Below are 12,615 nucleotides of genomic sequence, written 5' to 3' on the forward strand. Positions count from 1 at the left end.
TGGACACGGCCGACTGTTACGAAGCAAACGGTGTTTCTTGCGTGTCTCTAGGCGCCTGTGGCTTTCCCGGGCTTTGGCGGAGGGGATGAACTCGCGGCATAGGCCCTGCTTTGGATAAGCTTACAGTCTAAACACGCCTGTCGCTAACCAGACGGGCCAAATGCGCCGGGAGCTATTTAGGGCCATTCCTTGGGCTCTGGACCTTCTGATCTGCACACTTCTGCTCAAATGAATTCACGCCGAAGGACATTTCTCACACCATTTCCCGCCCGATGTGTGCCAAGAGGCTTCCCCTTCTCATTTTACTAGTATCTTGTTTTGTTTTAAACCAGGGGAATTGAGAAAAGGTTTATTTATTTTTTTGCTTTTGGGAAGGGCTTGGCGTAGGTTTGGGGCCGATGTCTTCCCCATGTCCCCGCCTTCAGGGGGCCCTCCTCCCTCCCCAGCTAAGGACGTGGCAGCACCTGAGTTTCCTAGCGGAGCTTCCTGCCGGCTCAGGGGAGATGGGAAAGGGGGTGACCGGCCTGGGCCCACCCACGTAGCCGCTGAGACGCTGCGGGAACACAGGCCCCTGGCAGCCAGCTGAAGCGTACAGAGACCCCAAGAAGACACGCGGCGTTGTTCTCAGTGCCATGGCTGGGTGGGCCCGCAGACGGCTCCTCCGAGCCCGTACGAAGCCAGGTTGTTCACTGCGAGGCTGACCGCAGTTCCTGGCGTGGGAACGCCGTGGGCTCGCGCTTTAAAACGTCTGCGCGCTCCGTCGGGTTTTGTTGTTGTTCTTTGGAAAGAATTCAATAATTTTTCCCTGAATCACCTATTTGGTTCAATTTTCCAATATGGAGACAGAGTGAAGTGGATTATACGGGACGTGGCTTGATAACAGTCACAGAGGGTACCTTGTAGATTTTCAAGTCCAGATCCAATAAATTTCAGGCCGTGACATTTGTAGCCTGTTAGAATTTAACGAGTGCATTATAGTCAGGCGGAGAGTGACCGTGGCAGATGCTGGATGAAGACCTTATAACGACGCCCAGCCGTTCATCGTTGAGACAGGTGAGCGTGAATCCGGACGCTGAGGCGTTCTGACCACGTAAACTTCGGCAAGCGGCGCGACCATCCCGAGTCTGAGCTTCTCGGTCTGTGAAATGGGCCCGCGGCTATCCGCCTCATAGAGCTGTTTATTTATTTATTCATAAATATGTCTTCACTGATTTCAGACAGAGGAAGGGAGAGAAACATCAGTGATGAGAGAGTCACTGATCGGCTGCCTGCTGCACGGCCTCTGCTGGGGATCAAGCCTGCAACTCGGGAATCCAACAGTGATCTCCCGGGTCACAGGTCGATGCCCAACCCGAGCCACGTCGGCCAGGCCTTCACGGGGTTATCTAAATAAAAATGCACAGAAAGTGTGCAATACAGCGAGAGGCATATAAGCGCAGTATCCAAAGGCCTTGATGTCCCCACGTAGCTGCTGCCAGCCGCTGGAGCCCCGGCTGGGACTGCAGAGATGCTGACCCATCTTTGCCTCTAACCCAAAGGCCTGGCAGTATAACTTCTCAACTTCTACCGCCAGCACCCACGACCTTACCCACTGCGGGTCACTAATCCACGCATGGAAATTCCCTTCAAGCTCCTGGGGCTCCTTTAGAGACACAGCGGAGTTTCTGTAAAACGGGAACCATGGTGCTGCCTGGTCGCGTCAGGTTGTGTGGAAATGAGAGAAATAAACTCGGGGTCTTCTCCCAGAGGCGCTTACGCCCAGCGGTGCACCTCGCGCGGAAGGATGCGCCCCGCAGGCAGGCTGCTTCAAAGGAAGCCAGTGCCCAGGCCCCCGTCTCCACAGGCATCATTCCTTAAACTTGATATGCCTGGGGAGGGGGGCAGTCAGCAGGCCGCGCTGGTCCTTCCGTCCCCAACTCCCGGCCGCCGGTCCTTCCCACCCTAGAATGGAAGCAGGTTTCTCACCTCACAGGTAGGACCTGCATTCGTGAAATCTGGCGACAGTTCAGAGGCTAAGCGCGTGGCCCTCACCGACGTGCACAGAGCCTCAGACACGAGACTCAGACACACGCCCGAGGTCCAGAAGTGAAGGGTCCTCCGATTCCCACGGTGGATCGGACGCTGCCTCCAGCGGGTGTCCCTCTCGTCGGCCGCTGCTAGCTGTCTGGGTGCTGGGAGTCACTGTGTTGGCTGCACAGGGCGATGCTGGGGGTCTGGTCTGATGCTCGGGGATTTAGCCAGGGAAGGGGTGGAGAAGGCGAGGAGTCCCATTCCAGCCGCCCCCCCCCCCCCGAGTTTCCCTGCTCGCTGTTTGCTCTCCCCCTTCCCGAGGGAGCCGAGTGATTGATGGCCTGACGCAGCGGCTGTGTCGCAGCCGCCGGACCAGGGCTCCCTTCCTATCATTAGCGGTAGGTTGGCCCGCGGTGAGAGTCACGGCTCGCCGCCCGGTACAGCCCCTGAGATTTCAGGGCCTGGCCTTTGGAAAATATTTAACATAAAACTGAAATCTTGACACTCCGAGAACTCGGCTCTCTGCGAGTCTCTTTAATTAATCCGACGTCCTGTCCCATTGTTCCCTGCGAGACGGTGACACGGTGAACTGTTCCCGGGGCTGACAGAGATGTGTAGTTCCAAATTAAACAGTCCCCCGCGTGTCCCTACACTGGTTTTTCAGTACAGTCGGTGGGCATGAATCTGTGAATATTTAAATTCAAGCGCACAGGGTGACACAATGCTCTCCAGTTCTACTTTCATAATGGAACATTTTTTGATTAATTTCAAGCTTGGAATCATTCTTTATGGGGGAGAAAAAAAAAGAAAACCCACACACAGAGGAAAGAAATTTAATAATTCATTACCACTGTGGCAAAGGTAAGTTTTCTTAATGTGCTTGTCAGGGCCCTTGGTTTACGAAGACTATCGGATATTTTCTTGGGGGCTGGGGCAGGCGCGCGTTGATTTCCCTAATTTTGAACAAAAGGAAATATATCCAGTATCCACATACCCACGAATTTGCTGGCTGTTCAGTCCTATCTGATTTTATCATTTATCTGCGGGACCACAGTTATTTTAAAAAACCCAAGGAAAGGACCCAGGCTTCACCTACGCTGAGACCCCTGCCCTTGCCGCAGTCCTTTGATGAGCGGCGAGAACCTGTGACTGGCAGCAGATGAAAAATGATGCCTCGTGAGCTGCTATCCTGCCGAAATGTCAAGTCGAGTCGAGGCTGCGCCTCAAACTCAGCGCCTGGCATTTCCCTCCTGTCTGCTGGCTGCCGGGAAGCAAACGCGGACAGTGAGGACCTGTGTAGGGCAGGCGGCAGGCGAGCTCCTGTCAAAAACCTATTATTAGGGCTCTGATCTCCCGCGCAGACCGGCGGCGGCAACAGCCAGGGCCTCGGCGGCGGGAGGGGCGCCTGAAGCGGGGCTCGGGGGGCGCGGGGGGCTCGCCGTCCGCCTGCGCGGGGGGCACACTCCGACGCGCAGCTCAAGCGGAGCGGTGCCGGGCTGAGCCTCAAGCAGGCTGATCACTTATAATGAAAACTGTAATTCAGCATCTTTATTTGATCTGCCTACTCTGACTGCTCTGTAAATACAGTGCATGGCAGGGTCTTTAATAATTTGATCAGTTAAACTTGTGATGGCCTGAGAATGTTTTCACATGTGAATAATAGGCTAGGTTTTTTGCATTAATTTGGTGCATGCACACTCACACACACACTCACACATTCACACACACACTCACACACACACTCACACATTCACACACACACACTCACACACACTCACACATTCACACACACACACTCACACACACTCACACATTCACACACACACACTCACACACACTCACACACTCTCACAGTCACACACTCACATGCACACACACTCACACATTCACACACACACACTCACACACACACACTCTCACAGTCACACTCACACGCACACACACACTCACACATTCACACTCACACTCACACATTCACACACACATTCACACTCACACACTCACACACACACATTCACACACACTCACTCACACAGTCACACACACTCATACATTCACACACTCACACACTCACACACACACACTCACACATTCACACACACACTCACACACACAGTCACACACACTCATACATTCACACACTCACACACTCACACACACTCACAGTCACACACACTCATACATTCACACTCACACACACACACATTCACACTCACACTCACACACACTCACACACACAGTCACACACTCACACACACACTCACACAAACACAGACGAGTGGGTACCAAGCAGAAGGTTCTTGTAACTACTCCTCTTGGCATTTAAAATTCATTTAAATATTATCTTTACCAGGTTATTTTAGGCATTTCAAGATCAAAATGTAAGCTTTTATTGATAAAGGTCGTTACAATAGATAGCTGGAATCTGTCAGAGATACTAGGCGTTTTCTCTAAAAGCATTTTATGCGTCAATAATCATAGCATTGGCATATAAAAAAAATCCAGCCCATTAAGAACCGCTTTCAATAAAAAATAAAAACAACCAATACACAGGACTCATGCTCTCACATGTTTCTCTCTCTCTCTCCCCCCTCCACTCTCTGAAAAGCAATGAAAAAAATACCCTCAGGCAAAGATTAAAAATAAATAAATAAAAGATGTTACTGAAATGTGACCGATTTTCCCCAAGTACCTGCTTCCCCGTTTAAACAAACTCAGACCTTCATTTCAAGTAGCAGAAACCCTTTTCTGAGAAAAAAATAATAAAGAGCCAAGAAGGCCGAAAGGGAGGGATGTCCATCCCAGCACCGGAAGCTCGCGTTGCCTCCGAGGGGCCCCAGAAACGCCGCTCAGCTTCCACTTGACGCGAAGTCGGCGGCGCCAGCGGCTCCCGCGAAAGCAGATTCCAGGGCTCAGGGAAAGTCCTCGCGGCAAGTCCGAGCGCTGAGCGGCGGCAACGTTTTCAATCTTATGAAAGTGTCTGGCGAACTCTGCGAGATGCTCTGTGCTGAAGCCGCCACTGGGGGTCTGGACGCCCGCAGCTGATGACCAGGGAGGTGTTTGGCCACGTGGATACTTTCACGCCCCCAACACGCGAGGCCGCGCCTGTTTCACACGATCGAGCCCCTCGGCGCGGAAGGGACTTCGCCGCAGAGCCTGCTTCGGTCCTGAATTACTCTCTCCTTGGCTTCCCAAACCCCCACTGCGGATTCTACTGCCTCTGAGTTACAGCGAACACGGCTTTCAAGGAGAAAACCTACTCATTCTGTCGATACGGAGAAAGGCTGTTTTCAAAACAGACCGTCTGATGGGAGGACTCAGTAGGGAGCCTACTGGAAGTGAGGCGCAAGCTCTTCCAGACGAGAGGGTGCTCTGCTCGCAGGGGAAGTGCACCCCGGCTTCCTGAGCTCACAGCCCAGGCGGATGTCTACCTGTGAATTTATAAATCTTGGAGACGGAGCTCATGGAGAGGGCAGCAGGCCCTGAGGTAAGCTGAGCTGGTTTCCAGGTGCCACTATCACTTCCAGGCACCTGCAGCTCCGAAGACCTGTCCTGACGCCGAGATTTCGCGGTTTTCTCGGACCGAGTTCCAGGGTGAGGGAACGTTCAGGAACTGCAGCTTAAAGGAGCAACCGTGAGCGGGGTTACCTACATAAAATATTACCGCAATAGTGCTTTCATTAACTTTGAATGCCCAGCACCCTCGGCGACCTGCTTCAGTCCCTGGCTGGCCACCTGGCAGGTGGAGAAATGGAACCGCGGATGGAAAACAGTGCACGCGGCGGCCGCTCCGGGCCTCCCGCCTCCGTCTGCGACACGCGGGCCCGGCCCGTGTGATTCCGGGTCACAGTGATACTCAAGGCCCTGTCCGGCAGCTCCCGCGCCTCGTCCGCCTGCCTTCTTGACATTGGGGGGAGGGGGTAGCAGTCAGTCAGGAGCGGAATATTATTGTTGTTGTTAATTCTCACCTGAGGATATTTTTTCCACTGATGTTTAGGGAGAGAGGGAGGGAGGGAAGGAGGGAGGGAGAGACACACATCGACTGGTTTCCTCCTGCATGTACCCGGACTGGGACAGGGGATTGAACCTGCAACCCAGGTACGTGCCCTTGACCAGGAATGAAACCCACGACCCTTAGGTCCTCGGGGCAACGCTCTAACCACTGAGCCACACCAGCCAGGGCTATAATCCTCCCCCCCCCCCCCTTAGAGTCATGGCTCACAGGCACACTTCGTGCTCTGGAGACCGAGCCCTCGGTACGGAGAGTGCTTCACTCTCGCCCTCCCAGCCCCTTCCCAGAGCCCGTCCTGGGCTGACTCGGCGACGCTTTCCCGAGCAGTGGCCCCGCTCCGATGCGCACAGCCAACGCTGTCTCATCACCAAGGAGACTGACCCTCACACCAGCACAGTGGAGAACATCTCAGCATCGTCTCCGCAGGACCAAGTGCATGTTGTCACGGCAACAGAGCGCAGGGCAAAGACGCTGCATGGGACTTGGGGGTGAAGACTTCCCTTCTGTTTAAATGCAAGTGTTCCATGGCGGGGGGGGGGGGGCAGAGGCGTGGGGCCTGCAGCTGTCTCAGGAGCTGCAGCTGCGGATGCGTTTCGACGGCTCGTTTGGGACAGTGGGGAAAGCAAGAGTGTCTGAAGAAGGTAGATTTCAAAACCCTAGGAAACGTGGAAAGGAGTCGGGACTCTGAGAAAGGTGTGAAAATGGGCGCCTCTGGGTTCCTATTCGAAGGCCCTGGAGTTAGCCTTTCTGGTAAGTGATAAGAGGACCGTGAGGATGAGAAATCTGGAGGAAAGACAGACAACAGGGAACAGGAGTCCCGTAAAACCCGACCTCAGTGCTCCCTCACCTCCTGCCATCAGCAGCTGAGCCTTCACCTGCTCACGGATCCACCTGTCCTAACCACTAGGAATTCTGACCAGCAGAGTAGCAATTTGGGATCATATAAGACACGAACAAGACTCTTGCTTGAGACATGCCCTCCTGACTTTTCAGCAAACTCTAAGAAAGCAAAATGCAAAGAGAGGGCACCACCTACCAGACACTCCTCCATATGTGGTCCGCTTCCCAATGCCCACTGCTGGCCAGGGGGTGCCGTCGGCTTTGAGTCCCATCAGGCCTGAGACCGTGTTGGTGGCGGTAACACCATCCGCTCCACCTACAAAATACACATCCACGTTTACTTGCAGTTTTTTTTTTCTTTGCATAGTCCAAGTGTTTTGTATTCGGTGTTGTTTTCTAGGTAATTTACAACATTTTTGCAAATCAGGATGCAATTTCCACTGGGTAGGACACAGCACATGTGATTTGCAGAATCAGGCATTGACTGTATGGTTTATGGATTCAACAGACGTTTACTGAACATATGTTTAGGGCAGTGCACTAGGCTCGATAAAATATGGTGGGAGCTCGTAAGCAATTTCACATTGTGGAAGCTGGTGTCTTTTTCTTTTTACTTCATTAAAGGTTCAGTGCTGTTGTTGGATTGTTACGTTGTTACATCATTTGTTTCAGAGGGATTTGCTGTGACTGTGGTTTTGTTTCCTAATCCTTTGTGTGTGAAACATGTGTGTGTTAGAAACACATTATTAATGCTCCTGTGTTCCCCAAGCCCAAGACTGGCATCTACTTATGAGCTTGAGTCCAGGTGTGAATCTACCACACCTGTGAGCTCAAGTGCTCAGTTTGATACTTTTCTTAAACTCTAAACAAAGATAAACACGTACGTTTGTGGATAAAGATATACACTTTATATGGCTACATAACTGGGCAACTGATGCAGGTCTAAAGCCCTTACCTTCCTTTGCAGCTCTCGCGATGCTGACGATATCGGTGACATTTGGGGTCAACTTGGCAAAAAAAGGAACCCGAACAGCTTGCCGAATCCAGCGACAGATGTTCCTCACCAGCTCTGGATCCTGTTCAAATAGGTCAGTTAAATATAAAACATAATTAAACAACTGTGACCACAATGCATATCCAAACCACAGCAGAGCCGGAGGTGTGCGAGTCGATCCACCTTGGCAATGAGCTCCATGGCGCATTTCTCAGCGTGAATCTGGGCTCCCTCGGGAGCTCAGGTGAACACACTGGAGGTGAACTTCAAGTTCACGGCACACAGGTTACACTCCTCGAAGGAGCCTTCGAAAACAAAATCACAAAGAACCAAACGGAAGAACGTATTGCCTACTTAGCAGGAATAAAACATAAACTGGTGGTAAGTTCGGGAAACGGTACAGAATTCCTTGTGACCTCCTTGGTTTAAGCCTAATAAGAATATTTAACCTGGAGACTCCCAGGTGAGTGATGCGGAGCCTGAGCCCTGTTGTTTCCATCATTAGAAGGCGCGGTCTTGTTGACGTGCGTTCAGAGGAAAGCCCGTGGCCTCCTAGCCCGTGTAACTAGGATGCAGACACCCACGAATGCGATTCCACGGGAGCTAACCAGCAGCCTTGGCTTGCTTCTGTAAATGTTACCCGGATCCGAGCAGCACTTCTCAACACTCGTCTACTTGAAAGAATTGATCAAGATGGCACAAATGAAATAAAATATCAACTGCTCATTTTAGAAAGCCAGGAGCAGACATTTTCCTGCGCCGGCTTCCTGTGATTTCGCAGGCGCCTGTTCTCTCGGGACAAGTATCATTTAGAGGGCAATCACCTATCCCGCCTGCGGAAAATAATGTAGCTGTAGTAATGTTCTTTGATTTCAACACATACAATAGTTCTTTTTTTTCTCATTACTTTTAGTGCAAAATTTATTCTGACAGGTACTGATAATGCGCTTTGATAAATTACCTTAAAATGCGCAGTGGCAATTCATTACTGAACTTGGTAATATTATCTTAGCAAGTGGAAATGTGCTTTGAATAAAAGAAAAACCCAGAAAAATACAGTCATATATTTAGACTATGAAGCAGTGCTCAAGTACACCATTTGTAACTAATATTTTCACCTGTAAGCAAGTTGCTCTTTGCATCCTAAGCTTCCGGATTCTTTTAAGATGAGATTTTGAACATTGTAACCTTTCCCTTAGGCTTAATGTGTCTCCATCGGTCACCTTGCATTCCCCTAAAAGTTACATAGTAGAGCTTCGTGTTCATGGGCTGAGACACTGCAGTGGGGTGATTTCTGTTGATTGTTATGATCTCCATTCAGCAAAACTAATAATTTTAACAACAAAATCTTCGACTGTGCGGGTTCTCTTTTTCAGGACAGTAATTTCATTAAACAAAAGCATGAGAGCAGCCCGGTGTGGAAGGCTCTGCAGTGCACACCGCGCTCCAGGGAGAGTAAAATCCGGAGACTCAGCCGCACGAATCCTACTTCATGGAGGTGGAGACCGGCCCCTGCCCACGCCATGCCCATGAAACATTTATACCGCCCCTGGCTCGACGGAGGGAGTTGCATCCTTGTGACTTTTGTTTCTAAGTGATGAGCTTCCAGGGGACGTACCTTGAAATGACAGTAACGCCACAGGATGGGAGCAGTGCGTCCTTTGTGAAAAGGCCTCTTTCAGGAAGAATTTGACAATAATTTAAGCTCACTTGCACTGCATAATGCACGGCGGGCGGCCCGAGGCGAGTCACCGGGACAAATTCAGAATCGTGTCTGGTTCCAATGGAGTAGACGCTGATCATCGAATACCTGCTTCTAAGTGGCTTCGACACTACCGACCGGCATATACTCACAAGTTACTTTGTGCGTTCGTCACACTTTTTATTCTGCTGATGATCGCTAATAATGTCTTCCACCCACTGTTTAGCAGTTTGAAATTTGTTCGAAATGTATCAGTTTTTTGAAAAACATGGTCCCCTGTTAATGTTGCTCACTGGAGTCACCTGTCTCTACTCGGACATCCCCAATTTGACCCTCCTGTGCGCCTATGAGTGTCCACGGTGCTCAGGTAGATTTCTCTCGTCTTCACGCTCAGCCAATCCTTGTTCCCAGCTGGAGCATATTTGATTACCTGGTAATTTTAAAGACAACGTCTGGCCAGCATTATTGTGAAAATCAGGGACTGTTCCATAAACTGTGAGGTTTTGTTGGACATGCTCACCAGGGACTATTCTGACACGAGTGGAAACGGGGTGAGGCTGACAGCACGAGCGCGGGAACCTGTGTACCCGGGGAATTAAAGGGTAGACTGTAACTATTCACACTTCCCTGGCTTCCTCACACGCCCGATATCAACGCCCAAGGTCTAAGATAAATTAACGGTGCTTCTGCACCTTCATCTCGGTTTCTAGCGACGACGTCAGACGGTGCTGCCCTGCCTCACGTCCACGTTTTAGAATCTTATTGAAGTAAATAGATTTTAGACAACTTCTCATTCTCCCCAAAACCTTCAGGACGAGAAACATTTCTCTTCAATCTACCAGGCAACCTTCCCTCTGTACAGTTCCTTTCCGAATGGCTTTCTTAGAAGGTGGCGCTTCAACGAGCCCCCTGAAAACGTCCGCGAAGGGACCCCTCAGCCCTCACCTGCGCGGCGCGGGAGGGATGCGGCCGGCGCTGTTCCGCCCTCTTTCTGGGGGGAGAACTCAGGTCCGGAAGCTCAGCCCGAGTTCCTGTTTCAGCTTCTTAACTTTCTTTCCCATGACCGTGTCCTAAACCGTCACCTTCTTTAGCAGAATCGCTCCCTGAGGTGACATCCAGCCTCGCTTTCACCTGGGAGACGAGAGGCGGCTTCAGGGCAACGGGCGGGTGTGAGGCACTTACCTCCTCGGTCAGGAAACTAGGACAGAAGGAGTCCAACTACTCCAGGTAGTTAAAATGTACCAAATATTTATCGGGCACAGGGCGCGTACTGTAGAGTAGGACAGTGTCGATTTTTATTTAGCACCAAATGATTAACTGGAAACTCTCCATGAACTGTAAGAATTACAAAGGAATCAACGTTGCCTTCAAATAACTTACAACCAAATTATAACCACGGAGGGCACTGGGATTTGCCAGTCAATAGACTACGGAAATGGCCTTGGGTGGCATTACGTCTGTTCCTCTCTGAGCCACCAGCCGCAGAACGTGCGTAAGGAGCGAGCTCTCCCGGAGCTCAAGGGACCCGACGGACGACGCGGTCGGTATCCCGCGGCCCGGGGCCGCCTCGTGGGGAATGTGTCAGGAGGAGCTCCGATTTCCTCAAACGTGGATATGCAAACGTGGAATAGTAATAGAGCCCGTAAAGAGAAATATCCTGAGGCACCGAAATGAAATGAAAATACGATCTCCCTCTTACTCTGAATACCTGCACGATTACCAATGCGACAAGGGTCGGGCTTTCAGGGATCCCGCCTCAAGCGGCCGGAGGAGCCCGAAGCCCACGCTGCAGATAAAGGGGGGGGTGGGGCGCGCGGGGAGGCACCTCCCAACTGCCGGGCGCACACACTCCCATGAGCACCAAGAACAGATGGGGATTTGCTTTTGCAAAAGTCAACAAATGTACTGTACCCAGAGGACAGCTAAATGTAGATAGTTTAAAATTTTGTAGTTGTTTTTTTCCACTTAAAAACGAGCGTACTGTGGCCAAGGTTACAGGGTTCGGGTACCTAATGCCGAGATGCCAGCAGCTTCTACTTAGGTTTTCAGAAGATGGGGCAGGGGCCACAGCCAGTGTTACAGAGACGGTTTTACCCAGGCCTTTCCTGCTGCTGATAGCCCTAGGTTTTAACCTATAATGATGGTAATTCCCAGTGTGACACTCACGGTCCTTATTGCTCAGTTCCTTTCCCTGATAAGGAATTGGTGGGATACCAAAAGCTATCGCATCCGGACCAATGTCCTTAACTGGATAGTTGCAACCACCCTGCAGATGAAGTTGTGCATGAATAGTTTGGTATAAGAAATTATTTTGAAAAAATATTCGATAAAAAATAAACATAAAGATTATTCAGAACAAAACAACTAAATGACAGCGCTATTAAAAGGTATATTTCCTTCAATTCTCTTCGTGTAAGGAGACGCTGTCCTCAGAATTCAATTTTTGCCCCTTTACAGGCTTATAGCCTCCATTTCTACATCATGTCATGTGCATTCCTTACGTCATTAGGCTTCTTGAAAAACGCTATTAATATTCATCAAATATTTCAGCGTATAGATATGCCCTCTTTTACTTATTTCCGGATTTTTTTCCCTTTGAGACTATTTCCAGAATTAAATAACGACTAAACCTATTCTGGTGATTGGTGTTCACGATTCCTTTGCTTTGGTTGCTAGGTGCTGTGTTTATGGGTAAAATATATATGTTTTTAGAAGGAGACAAACAAAAATAAGCATCTAGAAGCTATAACTACCTGGTAGTCAGCAGCCGCGGGCCTGACACTAGTGGACACTGAGTTGCTGTGTTATAACTGGGGCAACTGCTCAGAGGCAGGTGCCAAACAGACCGGAGCCGTCCTCGAGCAAACAGGCAATGCTGGCATTTCCCCTCCCTCCCGAGCGCACAGTGCTCCCCAGCTCAGGCACAGGCCGGTCCCTCCACGACGGCAGTCGCTGTGTAATGCTGGGCAGTCGTGTCAGTCTACACTGTTTAACTACCAGACAGAGCTCACTAATGCTGCCTCCTCCACTCGCAGGACCCACCCATCCACGTCTGCA

The 12,615-nt window shown here is 50.6% G+C and overlaps 1 protein-coding gene across 1 annotated transcript in view; it reads right to left on the minus strand.

The window, feature by feature from the left end:
* The window catches only part of DPYD (dihydropyrimidine dehydrogenase), a 319,890-nt gene that overhangs the window by 66,483 nt on the left and 240,792 nt on the right, over positions 1 to 12,615 (minus strand). Inside the window, exons 17-18 of the mRNA XM_087827593.1 lie at positions 7,818 to 7,938; positions 7,059 to 7,178 (exon numbers count right to left, since the gene is read on the minus strand). Coding sequence (XP_087683719.1) covers positions 7,059 to 7,178; positions 7,818 to 7,938 — 241 coding nt within the window. The remainder of the gene's footprint in view (positions 1 to 7,058; positions 7,179 to 7,817; positions 7,939 to 12,615) is intronic.

Source organism: Miniopterus natalensis, chromosome 19 (assembly GCF_054644295.1).
Source record: "Miniopterus natalensis isolate mMinNat1 chromosome 19, mMinNat1.hap1, whole genome shotgun sequence".
NCBI lineage: Eukaryota > Metazoa > Chordata > Mammalia > Chiroptera > Miniopteridae > Miniopterus > Miniopterus natalensis.